General features: G+C 42.7%; 1 protein-coding gene across 1 annotated transcript in view; it reads left to right on the forward strand.

The window, feature by feature from the left end:
* Positions 1-18,329, forward strand: part of CNTNAP2 (contactin associated protein 2) — a 1,969,961-nt gene that overhangs the window by 1,296,578 nt on the left and 655,054 nt on the right. The window contains exon 13 of the mRNA XM_060633381.3: positions 14,897-15,097. Within this exon, the coding sequence (XP_060489364.1) occupies positions 14,897-15,097 (201 nt within the window). The remainder of the gene's footprint in view (positions 1-14,896; positions 15,098-18,329) is intronic.

Genomic DNA, 18,329 nt, shown 5'->3' on the forward strand with positions numbered 1-18,329 from the left:
TAAATAAAAAATGTTGAAAAAAAAAATTTAAAAAAAAAAAAAAATAAATAAATAAAAAAGAACTACCTTAAGCTCATCTCAGAGAAGTACCTTTCTCAGGTTTAAATCCTCTCTTTTGGATTCCCTGCCCCACCCCCCACCCCCACACCACCTGCCGCTACAGACACACATAACCCATATTCCTTCATAAGCAGCAGGGACTGTTCTCAGCAAAAGTGGGAACTTCAGATTTTCACATCTGACTCTCATTAGCAATTCGGAAATATTTATCCGGGGAATCTAATCAGTTGATTATTTCTTCCGCTTCAGGCCTTTGCGAGGCACCTATGTCTTGCTCCTGTCACTAACACCATGTTGTCCCACGGTGAGTGTTGATCTGGAATAATAATACCCAAGGCTTACCAGTCCTCAGCACTGCCAGCGACAGTAGGTCAAGCAAATACCAGAATGGCTGGCACCTCCCTATGACTGTCCTGAGGTGAAAGGCAGTGCAGGAAACCACTTACATCGTGGAGTGGGAGAGAGGAGTTCTAAGGATCATTAACTGTATCCACATTGGAAGCAAAAGGCATGAGGCAGGCATCCCAAACCCCTGTGGGGTGATTGCAGCTACATGGGAGCCTTGCCCCCGCAGATCAGCACTCCATACGAAGCACACCCTTTCCATCCGGTGTCCCCCCCCCATAGGCCTCCCCAACATCGACACACAAGTCCTAGGCTGTGAGCTTGTTAAGGATATCAACAACCTGTGTCCTCCATTTACCACCATGCTGGATGAAACTGTCCAACGTAAGACGATGTTATGAGGACTCCACTGCTTTCCTCTTTTACCCGGAATACAGGATTGGAGTAAAACACTTGGCCCAGGGCATAAAGGTGATTGGTAGGTATAACAAAGGACCACCGAATGGATGGGTGGCTTACAATAAGAGAAATTAATTTTCTTATCGTCTTGGAGGCTGTACCTCAGGGGTCAAGCGGCCACAGGGTCGTGTGCTCTCCGCAGGCTCTAGAGAGACCCTTTCTTAGCCTTCCATCTTCTGGCAGTTGCCCTACTCAGCGTTCCTTGGCTTGTGGTTACATTACTCCAATGTCTGTTTCATTGTCACACGGTGTTATGTCCGTATGTCCACGTTTCCCGTTTTACGAGGACACCGGGCACAGGATTTGGACCCATCGTAATCCAGTTTGACCCCATCTAAACTGGATTACGCCTGCAAAGACCTTATTTTCAAATGAGGGCACATTTACAGGGTCTGGGAGGTCACAGATTTTGTGAGAACGCTCTTCAGCCCGGTACGGTAGGTTCGGCTGGATTCATAGATGTCAGATAACACCTTGATAGTGTTTCTCGGGTTTTTATATTTGAAAACTTTGTACTCACCACAGTAGGTGAAAATCACTCAATCGGAGAATTTGAGTATACCTGTACAAAAAAATTGCAGATGTCTGTCAAAGTCTATACTTAGATTATGCTCTTTCCTCATGCAGGAAATGAGAAGGGACCCTGGGCTTGGGTGGGTTACATCCTCCTCTGTCATCCTCCACTGATTTGTCCTATTACTTGATCACTCCTTTCGAGCTGTCATCTCTCAGTTTCAATCCCGTAGGCTTAAAAATCCTATAAAGCTAGTGTTTTTCTTCCTTCTTTCCGCTTTCTCACTTGTCACTTTTGCCGAAGGGTCAGTAACCTTTTTCTGTAAAGGGCCACAGAGTAAATATCTTAGGCTTTGTGGGCCACACGGCATCTGTCACAACTATTTGACTCTGTCTTCATGGGGCAGGGCAACCAGAGACAATGTGTAAACAAATCAGCCTGGCTGTGTCCCAGTAAAACTCCATTTATGGATGTGGACGTGTGAATTGGATACAAATTCCATGCGCCATGAAATCTTCTTCTTCTTTCGACTTTTCTGTCCATTTAAAACTGTAATAAGTGTTTCCACCTTGAGGACTTTACAAAGAGGAGGCGGACTAGAGCTTCCCAGTCTCTGCCACGTCTTGTTCCTGATCACTAGGTGACCCACCTTCACTTCACCTTTTATAGCATAGATCCCATTCTGCATGCTACAGAATGTTCCAGGTCTCTTTTTCTCTTCACTTTTTGTCCTTTTCCTCTCTACTTCCTTCCTCTCTCCCTCCCTCCCTCCCTTTTTCCCTCCCTCCCTCCTTCCTCCCTCCCTTCCTTCCCTCCTTCCTTCCCTCCTTCCTTCCTTCCTTCCTTCCTTCCTTCCTTCCTTCCTTCCCTCCTTTCTTCCTTCCTTCCCTCCTTCCTTCCTTCCCTCCTTCCTTCCTTCCACTTGCCCTCCTTCTTTCACTTCCCCCTCCCACTGGTTACTGTGTTTCCAAAATAAATACCCACTGCCTCTAAATTATATTTGATAATTGCATATTAATTACTTTAATCATATCCTATTTTCTACAAATGGAGGGGTGGTGATAATAGGTCATGTCAATATTCATGAGACAGTCATTCCCTTATCCAAGATAAAAAAAATAGGCTTTAAAATCTCTACGTGAAATAAATACAAATTGTAAGAATCCCTTGGTTATTGTGAGAAGTGTGTGTTTTCTCTGCTGGGTGATCAGCCTCCAAGCATATCCAAAATGAGAATGCCGTACGAGGTCCTGGGTGCCCATAGCCCAGCTTCTACAAGTTGCCAGTGACAGCCAGTTTCGTTTCATTGGTCTCCCTCTTGCCCACCACGGAATCACTTTGAAACAAGTCCCAGGCATCAGTGATATTTTAGCCTGTATCTATGAAAGATCATGGTTCTTTTTTTAAAAAGCATATCCACAATCACATCATCACAGCTAAAAACCAATCATAATTTCTTAATGTCTTTAAATATCCAGTGTTCAATTTCCCCAATTGTTTCATAATTGGGCAGCCTCCATTCTGTGGGTCCCAGAATATGAATTAACTTTATCATGCCTGATACTGCTTTGTTGGCTCAGTACACATTTATTGAGCACTTGAGTCCCCTCCACCAGGTATTCTGTTAGATAATAAGGATTAAGCAAGGACAGTGATGCCCACATTGCCCTTGGCAACTTAACAAGTGGTGGCAACAAAAAATACGTTACAAACATGCTATGAGAAATGCAAACCCACTGGTAAACTTAGATTTTTAGGAACCAGATGGAGATGGAAGGACATCTAACTTGAACTTGGTGTGGTACTGGGGATTGGGAAGTGGGCAGTATTTTCTGCAAAGTGCTTAACCATCTGAACCCTGATGGACTAAGAGCTAGGGCAAGTGGCTGTGTTTTTGGATCAGGGCAGAACTTGCTTCGTTGAGAGTCAGCCTAGGATTTAGAAAGCTTCACAGAGAATCATTTTTAAAAAGTGAAATCACCTAATACATTTGTACTTCTGTTGAAATGAAAGTGAGAACACCAGTTCCACTTCCTTTGTATATGTTAACTCTGATATTTTAAGGGTTTCTTTCCCTAAAAAGTTATTTCTAGCTAATTATCCTTACCAAGGAACTTAATCTGTCAGACTGTCTTGCTAATGTTCCTCACAATGGGGTCTGCTTCAGTGAAGAGAAACTGACTTAATGGGGAAAATTAAATACTTAGAGAAGTTGATTATTTGGGGATTTTCTTCCAAGGTGATAAATGTTATCTGTATCACCAGCACAATTTTTGGGGGGACGCCTGGGTGGCTCAGTCGGTTAAGCGTCTGACTTTTGGTTTCAGCTCAGGTCATGATCTCATGCTTTCATGAGTTCAAGCCCTACTTTGGGCTCTGTGTTGACAGCATGGAGCCTGCTTGGGATTCTCTCTCTCCCTCTCTCTCTGTCCCTCCTCCACTCGCACTATCTCTGTCTCTCTCAAAAATAAATAAAAGGAAAAAAAATTTAATGAAGCCTTGTGCCTGGGTTGGAAGAAGGGAGAACAGCCACAAATCCTCTAATGGGAAGGATTACTTACACCACAGCCCTTAGTGTCCCTAAAGAGGTAAACTGCTAGGATATGTTTGATCTCCCAAAATTTCAGGGAGCAGTGATGTGAGCTTGGGTCAACATGAAAGGAAAGCTCATGTGGTAAGATTCTGTTCTGTTAATAACGAATCAAACTGTCATTTCCAATTGTATGTTTTCTGCTATATCAAAGCTTCTCAGAAACTTCAGGAAGAATGTCATTTCTCAAGTCAGCCTGTTGCAAGTTAGGTTTAAACTCAGTGCTAACAGAAAATAAAATTCCCCAACACTAAAATATACCTAAAGTACAATACTAGAGAATATTAAAGCGTCACATGTGTTAAAGAACTTGGTGTGGGTGATAGGTGGGTTTATGATTTATACACTAAGTCTTACTGCTTGGATTATTCTGACCGTTGCCTGAAAATTAGCAGTTACTTTTAAAGGTTGTACCGTAATTCCTTATTTTGGGTTCCTCCTCCACTAGGTCTTTGGTGGCTTTAATGGCCCTCACTCATCTTTGTGTGCCCAGGGCCTAGAAAAGTGCTTGGAATACAGCAAGGTGTTCATAAGCAAAAGTCCCTCCGCTCCTGACATTCTTGTCATGGAAGGAGGCATCCATGTACTTAGCACAGGACCCTTACTCTCTTACTCTCCACCCTGGATAGAATTGGTGGTGGTTTTAACATGCTCATTGCACCTTAGGTATATTTTTATGTTGCTCTTTTAAAAATCATTGCAGTTTCACCTCTTGTAAATACCGCAGGTACAATACCTATACTCTGTAATTTCCGATATCGCTTTGATTTTTTCACCTGTAAACACTTTCTCAATGCGCAATGTTTTTCTGAAGCTTAATACTGTCGAGTGCTCTAGCGTGATCTATAATCCCATGAACTATATTTCAAATGGGTACTTTATAGGAATGATCAAAGATGATAGGGATAGAGGTTTGTTATAAACTAAATGAAGAAAGGAATAAGGTATATAATGAACACAATATGCATTGAACTTTTGCAGACTGCTCGGAATTTGAGATGCACCAGTAAAAAAAGGTATAAAAAAATTCTCCAGCGTAGTGGAGTTTACAGGCTTTGAGGAAGATGGGGGTGGGGTGGAGAGGCAGACAGCACAAAAGAAGCATCGTAAGTAAGTAAGCTATATACTATGTTAGAAGGCCACATGTGCTCTGGGACAACAAATGGAGAAGGTGAGGGGCAGTGTGGGTTGTAACTTTGAATAAGGCAGGCAGGGTGGGCCTCAGGGAGATATGCCATTTGAGCCAAGACTAAATAGAAGTGAAAGAGTTAGTTCTGAGACCAGGGGGAGATGCCTTGAAGGCACAGGAGACAGCCAGGCCCCGAGACTGGGCCACCCGTCAGAGCCCAGCAAGAGGTAGACCAGAGTGGGAGGTCATTATTTCAAGTGATTTTTTTTTTTCCGCCTAGAGTATGTAGTACGTTTCAAGATATTTTTTAAAATAACAGGAGGTGTTATCTTTAAAGGTCCACAGGAATGGTCAGTCACTGATCCTGGGTGACATTTACTTAGTCCCAAGTTGGAATTGAGATCAAAATCTAATTTCTCTTATAAGCAACAAGAACCAGAAAGCAGCTTTCTCTTGCCACACCGGGCAGAAAACTCCTTGTTGCCACAGAGATGAACTCATGAGGGTCAAACACATGCACCACATCTCTACCTAGTGTGAGTGCAAAGGGGAGGGAAGGTTAGCTTGTCTAAGTGCTGACAGAAATGCAGTCAATAACTCCGGCCGTATTGTGAAAGAATTTTAACGTCCCTACGATGGAACAAAACCATTAGCAAATATCCCTCTTCCCAGAGAATAGCTAATGCCTTCTTAGTAAAAAGACACAAAGAAGCTCCAAATTGTTCTTCAGGTGGGTGAGAATCATCCACCCAGTATGTCTACATGTTCACAGCACTCGATTTGTCATCCATCTTTGGGCTGGAATTGTGAGCATGAAAATGATCAACACTTTCCACCACCCGCAGAACGTCATCTGTACTTTTAGCTCATTTTCCCGGTGCTTCCTGCAGAGGCCCCATCTGCTTTACATACCTGATTTCTCCACACGGGATGAGAGCTGCTTATGCCTTCTGAGCCCGTACGGAGCTACCATTGTGAATGGCTCGAACCACCCCAGCCCGCCATGGTGAAATGGCCCCTATGTCATTGGAGGCTAGGCTACAGAGATGCTTGGAATGCTCTCACAATAGGTACTGGGAGGGAGCAAAATGTGATACCGAATTGCTAATACTTTAAATTATGTCAGCAGGATTATACTTATTGAGAAAGTCTTCCAAACAAAATAATGATCTAGGAAATGGATGGTCTTCAAACTTATACTCTGGAAAGACTGATGGGATTTTCAAACAGATCCTCTTACAAATGACTAAAGAAAAAAGAAAAAAAAAAAAGAAAGAAAGAAACCTGTATTACAGCCTAACCTTATGCTGAGTCTTTTTATCTGAAAGAGTTACAAACAATTCTGTAAAAATTAATACTTTAAACAACTAACTACAGGTGGCTCACTATTTAAGAAATTATTTTGCGACTTAGTGAAGCACACACAGCTCAGGTAAAATCACTAATATTTCCTAGATTATTACTTTGTAAATCTGGATCTTCATCTAAAGTTTATGTGAAAGAAGGTATACTTTGATCGTTTGTTTCCATGTGAAATATTTCTAGCTTATATCCAACACCCACAGTAGGAAGTATGACATCAAATATAACATTAAATTAAGCCCGTATATGTCCCTAATCTTATTCCCCTTGGCTCATCCATGATCTTAGAGGAAAAGCTTTCCACTTTCCACTGTTGAAGGTGATGTTAGCTGTAGGTATGTCATACGTGGCCTTGAAGAAATACTTGTAAAATATGAGTTGATCTTTTATCTCCGCAGGTTTTCAACACCTACCTGTGACCATGCATTAGATCGTCCAACCCGTGCACAATTGTCAGGGCTCTGGAATCTTATATTTCACTATTCCAGACCCTTCAATTTCCAATTGATCTAGAGCCCACCCATTAAATCTTTTTTGTCTCCAAAGTACTTGGTCTTAACTATAAGAAGAATAAAATGGGTCTTACCCTATCCTTCATGTGGCTCATCACTATTTAACCTTTCTGATTCACTGGCAGTGCCATACCTACTTGGCCATTTCACAGCTTTCTAAACCTGGGCCACGTGGACTTTCTGTAGGAACTCACAGTGTCATGGTGCCCTGTGCACATCTCTGTTTTAGCACTTGTTTGTGATTTGTAATTCCAGGCTTACTGTTCTCTTTCCATCAATGGACTACAAGCTTGTCGAGGACAGGAATTCAAGTCTTTGTCCTTCTCATATCCCCAGAACCTAACCATGATGAAAACGGTCAGGAGCTCAATAAATAGCTGTGAATGCGTTCAATATTGAATTATATTACTGTTTTATGGCATTTTTCTATGTTTAATAGGTTGTATATTGTTGTCATTTAAAAAGTCTGCTCTCGGGGCGCCTGGGTGGCTCAGTCGGTTAAGCATCCGACTTCAGCTCAGGTCACGATCTCACGGTCCGTGAGTTCGAGCCCCGCGTCAGGCTCTGGGCTGATGGCTCAGAGCCTGGAGCCTGCTTCCGATTCTGTGTCTCCCTCTCTCTCTGCCCCTCCCCCATTCATGCTCTGTCTCTCTCTGTCCCAAAAATAAACATTAAAAAAAAATTTAAAAAATAAAAGTCTGCTCTCTGAAAATTAGTGGGTTCCTGTGGGGAAGACAATACATTTTTTTTTTTTAATTTTTTTTTCAACGTTTTTTATTTATTTTTGGGACAGAGAGAGACAGAGCATGAATAGGGGAGGGGCAGAGAGAGAGGGAGACACAGAATCGGAAACAGGCTCCAGGCTCCGAGCCATCAGCCCAGAGCCTGACGCGGGGCTCGAACTCACGGACCGCGAGATCGTGACCTGGCTGAAGTCGGACGCTTAACCGACTGCGCCACCCAGGCGCCCCGACAATACATTTTTTGATGTGTCACCAACCATGTCACCACTGGGTCAAAGGGATGAAGAGTGAAAAGAGCACTAAATCCAGATTTAGGAGACAGAGTCTCTATCATTTTGCCACTAACTCTTCATAGTCATTTGGGCAAGTGACTTATCACTCCTGAGACTTGGCTTCTGTACCTCTAATAGAAGATGGTCACAATGGATGTTCTCTAAGATGTTTATGTTGATGTTATTTGGGATTCAAAATTTTTCACATGAGAACATGGCTTCCTTCGAATGTTAGGCTTCCTGCCTTGGATATGTCTTCCTATAAGGCTGCAAATTTTTTTTATGTTCATTTATTTTTGAGAGAGAGAGAGAGAGAGAGAGAGAACAAGGGAGGAAGGGTAGAGAGTGGGAGACACAGAATCCGAAGGAGGTTCCAGGCTCTGAGCTGTCAGCCCAGAGCTTGACGCGGAGCTTGAACTCATGGGCTGTGAGATCAAGGCCTGATCCAACGTCGGACACTTAACCGACGGGACCACCCAGGAGCCCCAAGGCTGAAATTTCTGTAGCATTTAATTGGCCATCCTTACTCATATCTTGTTCATAGTTAAGGCTCAACCACTGTTTGACGGAATCAGGATAAGAGCCATTAAGACTCCTGTGCCCAAACACAGCCACAGATAAAGTTATTGGAATGCAGTTTATTAGAGGAGAACTTTGAGGATAATATGAAAAATCTTGGGTGATACGTATACGATAGTTCAGTTCCCATTGTGTTATCGTAAGAGGGAGAAACCCAAAGTCATTCCTGAAGTGTAACTGTAATAGATACAAGGACTTGTAAGGAACTTGGACTGCAAGTTGATGTTGGTTATGCCCCTCTAAGTTATATGTACCATTTTAAATTTAGGTAGTCTACAATAGTCTCTTTTTTTAAAGATTATTTCAGAGTTCATATGAATAAAGGTGAGAAAAAAAAGCTCTCAGATGAACAAATGAGTCCTCAACCAGTACCGGTGATATTGTTTGAAAATCAAAAACCCTTAGATGCATATGCAAATGTATAGGACACACAAATTTCTTTTTTCTACTGGATTCAGCTCCAACTGGACTTTTAATACAATATGCTCTATAATGTGAACTTCAGATTGTATATGGGTAGCATAGAAAAGAGTCAAAAATAGCCTATACGTGGTAAAGAAATTGGTTATATCCTGGGAGGAGTTGTTCTTTGCTTTTTTTCCACTGGTCATCTCCTGACTATCAGTTCCTGGTCAGAACTTCAGCCATACGACGACTTGAGTCCTCATGAAGTGAATTACTTGAGAATTAACAGATAGGATAAGGATGTGGGGTCACTGGCATAGGTAGCAGAGATTTCTAACGTCCTCATGTCAATATAACTAAGCTGGGTAATCTTGAAGACCCTGTTTACTGCCAAGGAGAGGGATGTGTTTCCACAGTATGCTCCGTATGTTTCCCAGTATTTGAAAAATATCATTATATTGTCTGTATTGAAAACATTGTACAGTGTGACAGTTTTTAAAAATGTGATTACGTGATGAGACAGAGAGTAAGCTCTCAGCAATCACAGAAGGCACTTTCATAACACACTAATCCAAAGAGAGTATTTGAAATACACTCGCTTATCAATTGCTTCTTCATAAAAATGAAACAGCCATACATAGTGGTTTCTATTTGCATTACACCCATACCTGATAATACAGATTATATAAGTTGTATATAAACACATTACAAATATGGGAATAGGATTCTTAATTTTTCACTTATGATACTAGCCAAGGAAACTCTCTGCAGTATAACTTTCTTCTAGATGGTGGATATCTGCAAAATTGTTAATATCCATTTGTCACTTAAGATTTAATGGCTCCAAAGGAGCCATTGCGATGTGTAATAGGCAAGCATTAAAAAATAATTTGCAAGATGCATCAACAGTAATTGCTTTTTGCCATTAAAATAGAGTTTACAGATTTCCTTTTATAATGCCATGACAATGTAAAAAGTTTTAAATCTTTATCTATCTATGCACACACACGTTTTTCAAGCCTTCTGAAGTATATAATTTTATTGAAATAAAGGATAGTATGTCAGAGAATAAGTTTAAGCATGCTGCATTAACTTGCTCCAAACCTTCCTGTGCCAAGGACTTTCCATTTCACTTTGGGGTCACACACCTCCCCCATCCCCATGACACCTTGAACTTTAATTCCTGCTATTCTTTCCTTCCTCACTCACTGGCCTCCTTGTATACCTGAACAACACCAGAAATATTCCCAAGCCAGAACGTTTTCATTTGCACTTTCTCTGTCTGGAATACTTTTACCCGGACATTCACGCGGCTTGTTGGACAATGATCTTATTTATTCAGATGTCACGTAGTGAGGCTTGTTATGCTGTCCTCGGTCTTTAAAAATGCAGTCAGACAGGGGCACCTGGGTGGCTCAGTCGGTTAAGCATCTGACCTCGGCTCAGGTCATGATCTCACAGTTCGTGGGTCTGAGCCCCGCGTCGGGCTCTGTGCTGACAACTCAGAGCCTGGAGCCTGTTTCAGATTCTGTGTCTCCCTCTCTCTCTGCCCCTCCCCTGTTCATGCTCTGTCTCTGTCTCAAAAATAGGTAAACATTAAAAAAATAAATAAAACTGAAAATGCAATCAGACAAAGAAAAATACCATATGATTTCACTTATATGTGAAACCACTTATATGTGGAATCTAAAAAAACAAAAGAAACAAAACAGAAACAGACTCCCAGATTCAGGAAACAAACTTGGTTACTGTATGGGTTGGGGCAGGGGGATGGGCAAAATAATTGAAGGGAATTAAGAGCTACAAACTTCCTGTTACAAAATAAGGAAACCATGGGGATGTAATGTACAGCATAGGGAATAGAGTCGATAATATTGTAATTACTCAGTATGGTGACAGGTGGTAACTAGACTTGCCATGGAGATCATTTCACAATGTATCAAAATATCGAGTCACTATGATATATACCTGAAGCTAATAGGGCATCGCATATCAATTATACTTAAAATTTTTAAAACTGCAATCTACGCATAGCCTACTCTTCCATTCTCCGATGTAGTTTTTCTCACCATTATCAATTGCTAACTACATATGATATTTTAATTTTTTTGTTTATTATCTGGGTTTTTTTCCCCACTAGAATACAAGAACATAAACTGCAAACACTTAGAATTTTTTTTTCCTCTGTGGTTCCCCTAGTGCCTAGATCCATATCTGATCCATAGTGGATACTCAGTACTGTTTGTCGAATGAGCGAATGGGCTATGAAACAAATATAAAGACCGTGTTGCCCAGAAGATTGGCACAGAAATGTGTGTGCTCAAATGCGTGGGTGTAGGGTTTAGGGCCAAGCAGTCACTGGAACCAAAATGTTAGCAACTCATCAATATTAACATATTGGTTAATATTTTTAAAGTTATTGACAGAGACCGTAATGGGTGACCATTTTATTTTACTTGTTTAATTAATGTTTGCCTTTATGAACATCATTTTGTGTAAATTAAAAAGGGGCTTATGATACTTGAGAAAGGGTCAGAGTAGAATGCTGTTTCATTATGAGTTAAAGAATGAAAGTCATGGAATATTGGAATATTGCCATAGAACAAAGACATGGTCCTGGTAAGGATTTTTTTTTTTTTTTTTTTTTTGTAAGTAAATAGCAAGTAGTGTCAAACATTTGAGAACTCTATACTAGAGGCTGATTTTAACAGAAAAGAGATAAAGTTCACCGTATTTAATTAACAGATCTTTACTTAGGTGAAGGTAAATGCGAAGGTCTGGATATAGGTGACAATCCGTTTGCGGTCAGAATCATGTCAGAGACAGAATTACTAGAACACATTGTATTTTGTTGCTGCATCAGAGCAGCTGAAGGAAGACAGTTCTGATCAGGCCAAAGGTGAACGTGGAAAACGATCATCCTATCCCATGGAAAACGTGTTACTACATGGGCACCGTACTTGAACTTGCTTTAGTTGGTTTCAGAAGAGCAAAGTGGAAAGGATTCTAATACAGAGGCACATTGTAACTGATGAAGGGAAATTATGGTTTAGAACGACGTGACTCGCCCAGGGTCCCTGAGGAAGGTCAGAGCCAGAACTTGAACCAAAGTGATTTAAGAAGTTCCTGGATCAGGTTGTGTTCTATTTATGTTTTTTTAATTCGTTTTATTCAATGAATGTATTGTCAAGGTCTCTTATGTGTAATGACTATTCTAACCACTGTGCATACAGCATTGAAAACAACCTCTTCCTGGGGCACCTGGGTGGCTCAGTGAGTTAAGCATCTGACTTTGGCTCCGGTCATGATCTCACGATTTGTGAGTTTGAGCCCCGCATCGGGCTCTGTGTTGACAGCTCAGAGCCTGGAGCCTGCTTCGGATTCTGTGTCTCCCTCGTTCTCTCTCCCTTCCTGGCTCTCTCTCTGTCAAAAAAAGGAAACAACCCCTTCCTCCTCCTCTTCTAACGTAGACGGACAGACAAAATGAAAATGGGCACTCAGCCGGAGAGGGATAAATACTATGGAGAAAACAAAGCCGGACGAGGAGATAGGAAGCAGCTGTGGTGGAGGAGGGGCTCAGCAAAGGAGAAGTTGGCTTCAGGGCAGACCTCAGGAGGAGGAGGGGTGACTCCTGCTGCTATCTAAGGAAAGAGCTAGAGCACGGGCTCCAAGATGGGCTGGCCGGCAGGCTTGAGGGATGCAAGCAGCTCGGTGTGGCTGGAGCTCCACAAACAAGGGGGACATTTGGAGAGCAGGAGGGAATAGGGCAAGGTAGAGCTGGATCGCGGAGAACCTCTGGCTGTTTCAACAACTAGTCTTTTACTGAGCAAAACCCCGGGCCACGTGAGGGCTCTGAGCAGAGTATCCGAGTTTGGCGTATTTTGGAAAGGCTCAGCGTGGCTTCTGTGTGGAGGGTAGGTGTGAGAGTGCAGGGGTGGAAGCAGGGGAGGGGTGGAAGGGATTGTGAGATGTGGGCAGCAGGAGGTGGGGGCTTTGACCAGAACCGGTGGGGAGGTGGAGGTCAGGTGCACCCAGATCTCAAATGTAGAAGGCAGAGCAGACAGGATCCACGGAGAGGTTGGATGATGCGTGTCGAAGAAGGGGGGTGGGGGATGTAACGGGAACTCCGAGGCTCCTGTCCCGAGCAGCTGGAAGAACTGAGTTGTCATTTGCTGAAATAAGGAAAACTACGTGAGGGACTAGGTCAGAAAGTCTCTTTTAATCTCTGTTCCCTTGTAACTTATTTATTTGTGGAAGAAACTAGATTGCGTAACCTGTAGAGCTTCACACTGCGGAGATTTTGTGGACTCTTCCCTCGGATCTCACTTAACACAGTCCCTTCCCCCTGTATGTCCTAGGAGCTGGCAGTGAGGACTGTAAGCGCGATGAAAGTCAGGTTTGATGTGGGCCAACACTGCCTGCCATGCAGCGTTGTGTTCCAATCCCACCAGAAGGCACAGCTCCTCTGGTTGTGCTTGTGGTTGTAGTACGAGCCGTGAGTACCGTTGCTTAGCTCCTTCTTGTCAGAAGTTCCCAAACGAAGGTCCTCTGGTTCCCTCAGTTAATCTTCATGTATGAGCTGAAATACGTCCGTAAAGAGACCGTTAATTGTGTTACAGAACATGCAGGTAAGGTAGACTAGATGCTTGATTCTTTGTCCTTATTTCCTAAAATTCAAAACAATGAGTTAGTTACCTGGCATTTCCCACAATTGGACATTTCGTTTTATTTTCATGAACGCCTGGAATTAAACATACCAGATGTATTTTATTCCATTGCAGGAGATTCTTAGTGATGTTAAAATCATCCTTCTCTGTTCCGGGGGGGCTTTGAGCTGCCCTCCGTTTCCAGTAGCTCATTTGTTTCTATGTGACGTTACGTTCCAGGCTTATCTTGTACATTTTCAGCCCCGGAATCAGTCACTTCACCTGGCAGCCCGGTTTTCTCTTAATGAAAAATCCTATTGGGTGATGACAATCTGGTGCCACAGGTTGTCCTTGTTTGGGGCCTTTTCCAGTGGTCGGAGCTAAGACGTAGGTCTACATTTTTAAAAAAGAAAAATTATGGGTTCATAGTGATGCTTCTAATTCAAATTCAAGAGTACATAGGGTTATATTTCAGACTCATCAACCTTACGTTTGCTTCTCCTTTTCGCACATGGAAATTTTCAGGGTCCAAAACATCAAGGTAATTACTCATTTGTGTGGTTGCCCAGGTATAGAGCATTTCAATAACAAGATGCAGGATCCAAGTTCATCCAAAAGGTCAGGTGAAAATATTTGTTGACAAGAGGAGGGTGCGTTTTCTGATGAGCGCAAACAGCATAGACAAAGATTCTGAGGCCTGAGAGAGCACAGTTCCTTTCAGAAAGCACAGATACTGTTGTATCAGAGGTGTGATGGGTTAGAGCGTCAGGAAGGAGTGGGAACATAGCGGGCTGTGGATATTAGTGTCAACGGGAGACACAAGCTGTCCGTTCTGTGTGTTCCGGAGGTATCTTGCATTTGTTCTTAATAATAAATATTTCGGGACACCCGGGGGCTCAGTCGCTTGAGCGTCTGACTTGAGCTCAAGTCATGATCCCACAGTTGGTGAGTGCGAGCCCCACATCGGGCTCTCTGCTCTCAGCGTAGAGCCCACTTGGGATCCTCTGCCCCCCTGTCTCCCTGCCCCTCCCCCGCTCATGCTTGCATTCTCGCTCTCTCTCCCTCTCAAAAATAAATAAACACTAAAAAAAAAAAAAACCAACCCATTTCTTTCTACTTTGTCTATACAAGCAAGACTTCTCGGATAGAAGTTTAAGGTTAGCTGTCCTCAACCCTGTTCTACGTTGAGTCAGGGAAGGTGGAGCCCAATTATTTTCTGCCGCTTGCGGAAGCATTTGCGTCCTAACGACCCGTTTTCGTCGTTATGTTTCTCCCCACAGAGGACAAAGTGTGGACCATCGTGTCTCACGATTTGCAGATGCAGACCACGGTGGCGGGCTACAGCCCAGAAAAATACTCCGTGACGCAGCTCGTTTACAGCGCCTCCATGGACCAGATCAGTGCCGTCACCAGCAGCGCTGAGCACTGCGAGCAGTACGTCTCCTACTTCTGCAAGATGTCCAGGCTGTTGAACACCCCAGGTAGGCTGTGAATGGAGGGTTCCTTTTAATTACTGTCCCAGCTGGTGCTTGGAATGACTGCCACCACCCAACAGGTGTGACTTAGCATCTCCCAGTCCGGCCTCCCCAAGTGCAGGCAGCTGTGACCACAGTCAACTCGCACTTGGTTTGTTTTCTGGAGAACGAAACTGACAAAGTACGATGTTAAGAAAAAAAGAAAAAAAACTTCCCTGGTCTGCAACGTCCAGGTTTTTCAACTTTCCGCGCCTACATACGTGCACGAGTGTTTCTGGTGCTTAATGATCAGTCGTGGCTTGGGGCAAAGGTGTCTCCGAGCCTCTTGTGAACTTTCAAGCGATGCCCTCTGAGCTGTTCAGTTGTGTTTAAGGAGAAGCTGAAAGGCCGCCCGAGATGAATAGCGTGTAGCACAGCGATAGAATTCAGAGCCCTTTGCTGTCTGCAGTCATTTAACAGGATCCGTTTGTCTCAAGGAGCTCGACCTGATTGTTTAGGTGTGGGAAGGCTTACTTTTAGCGATGCTTCCGAGTGTGTGTGTGTGTGTGGGGGGGGGGGTGTGCGTGTGCGTTAAAGGTGTAAAAACTAGTGTCCAAAGGATGCGCTGGAAATAGAGATCCGTGTGCTTTGGGGTTCTTGGCCGCCAATTCAAGACGTTGACAGAAAACGAAATCCCTCAGTCTGTAGTGTGACAGAGCAGAAATAAGGCATGCGCTCTGACCACACTTTTCAGCCGTGCCGCTCTCCAGGTGTGCGATTTGGGTGGCGTTGATTGAACTCGTAAGCCTCAGTTTCCAGTCTTTTTCATTCAGATAGGAATCATAATGCGTATTGCAGGTGAGTGAGAATTTAATAAGTTCGTGTACTAAATGCTGACTGCAGGGTTTGATCCACTTAAGGACTTTATAAATAGCAAATAGTAAGCATTGGAATAGTAATATTTGTAATAGTAAGCATTGGAAGTGGCATCATGCCGCATCACAGACCCATGGGCTATTTGATGCCCCAAATCGGTGTTGGATTAGAGGCAGTATTATGTGGAATAGCTTACAAAGAAGAGTTCTAATAAAACATTATACGGTATTTTAAAGATTTGCGTGTATTTTATGCGCTGAAATTATAGACAAGTGTAACCTCTAGAATCTAATAGTAAAATCTAGGGGCGCCTGGGTGGCTCAGTCGGTTAAGCATTGGATTCTCTTTTTGGCTCAAGTCACGGTCTCACAGTTTGAGTTTGAGCCCCACACTGGGGCTTGGGAGCCTGCTTGGGATTCCCTCCCTCCCTCTATCTTGCTCACTCACTCTCTCTCTCTCTCTCTCTCTCAAACTACATAAAAATTAACTTTAAAAGTAAAATCTGGGGGCGCCTGGGTGGCTCGGTTGGTTAAGCGTCCGACTTCGGCTCAGGTCATGATCTCGCGGTCCGTGAGTTCGAGCCCCACGTCGGGCTCTGTGCTGACAGCTCAGAGCCTGGAGCCTGTTTCAGATTCTGTGTCTCCCTCTCTCTGACCCTCCCCCATTCATGCTCTGTCTCTCTCTGTCTCAAAAATAAATAAACGTTAAAAAAATTTTTTTAATAAAATAAAATAAAAGTAAAATCTGTAAAAAAAAAAAAAAAAAGTACATGTGGACACGATTGTTTCAGACAATTAGTGCTTCTGCTGTTTGAAGAAAGAAGAGATGATTGTGGCTGGGGTGTTGAGGTGCTCAGAGGCAGAGACACAGTTTGAGGACGTTGAAGGAGGGTAAGCCAAAGGCTAGTTTCTAGTCTGTTTTTAAGCAGTACTCAGTTACATTTCTAATAATAAGTTCGGGGCACCTGGGTGGCTCAGTCAGTTAAGCATCCGATTTCGGCTCAGGTCATGATCTCACGGTCTGTGAGTTCGAGCCCCGCGTCGGGCTCTGAGCTGACTGCTCAGAGCCTGGAGTCTGTTTCGGATTCTGTGTCTCCCTCTCTCTCTGACCCTCCCCCGTTCATGCTCTGTCTCTCTCTGTCTCAAAAATAAATAAACATTAAAAAAAATTAAATAAATAAAAAAATAGTAAGTTCAACACACTAAATCAAAGTCAGAAGTTTACTGCTAATCTGCACAATAACAGACTATTTTCTTGGGATTCCAGACATTGTGTTTCCAGACATTTGTAGATGATTATTGTACATAATAGATTATGCTCTGAAAATAAGTTTATTGTATGCTGCTTGCCTTTGAAGATGTGTGTGTGTGTATATGTATATATATGTATATATACATAATTATATATATGTATATGTATATACATATATATGTATAATTTTTACTCACAAGAGATTAGTGCTTAATAAATGTTTGCTAATTGGAATGAACTGAAAATACATCATTATATAATTTTAACTATTATCTCATCCTACCTTCGGGCAGTTGGTTTAAACCCATGTGTGCATCAGAATTCTCAGGTCTGTCAAAATGCTGATTGCATGGCCGTATTCCTGGAACTCTCATTCAGTAGAACTTGGTTGGGACCCACGAATGTTTGCTTTTAAAAAACATCCAAGAGTAGTTCTGTGGACCATACACTAAGAAACACCATCTTTAATTTAAAGCATGAAGGCCTCTCATGTTAGACTTTAAGGTTTGAGTTCTCCATGGTGGAGAAGATTAAAGGAAATATTAGAGCTTGTCTAGCCAATTAAACAAAAATTAGGTATTTCCTAATTTCCTGCTCCTTCAGCTAAACCAAACTGGCCCTGTAGTATTTTTTAATCCTTTGCATAGACCAGTCTCTAAATGTTACAGAGTGAATTTCAGCCCATCATTTTTTTTTTTTTAATGTTTTATTTACTTTTGAGAGAGAGAGACAGCACGAGCAGGGGAGGGACAGAGAGAGAGGGAGACACAGAATTCGAAGACAGGCTCCAGGCTCTGAGCTGTCAGCACAGAGCCTGAAGTGAGGCTCGAACTCACGGACTGTGAGATCATGACCTGAGCCGGAGTTGAACAGTTAACCCCGGGCGCCCCATTTCAGCCCACCCTTCTGAGTCATTCTTCACCCTCCCAACTTCTGTTTTCCAGGCTAGCTAATCTGTAGAACAGCTGAAGCAAGGAAAAGGAATAGTTGGGGTAGCGAGTGTTTCCGTATGATGGCATTCTGTATATGTCCAAATAAGAAAGAACACAATTTAATAAAAATCTTTAATTTGCTGTTTTAAGGAGCTAATGTTTGCTGTAATTGGTTTTTTTTTCCCTCCTTCCTGGTAACA

Source organism: Panthera onca, chromosome A2 (genome assembly GCF_046562875.1).
Source record: "Panthera onca isolate mPanOnc1 chromosome A2, mPanOnc1 haplotype 2, whole genome shotgun sequence".
Lineage (NCBI taxonomy): Eukaryota > Metazoa > Chordata > Mammalia > Carnivora > Felidae > Panthera > Panthera onca.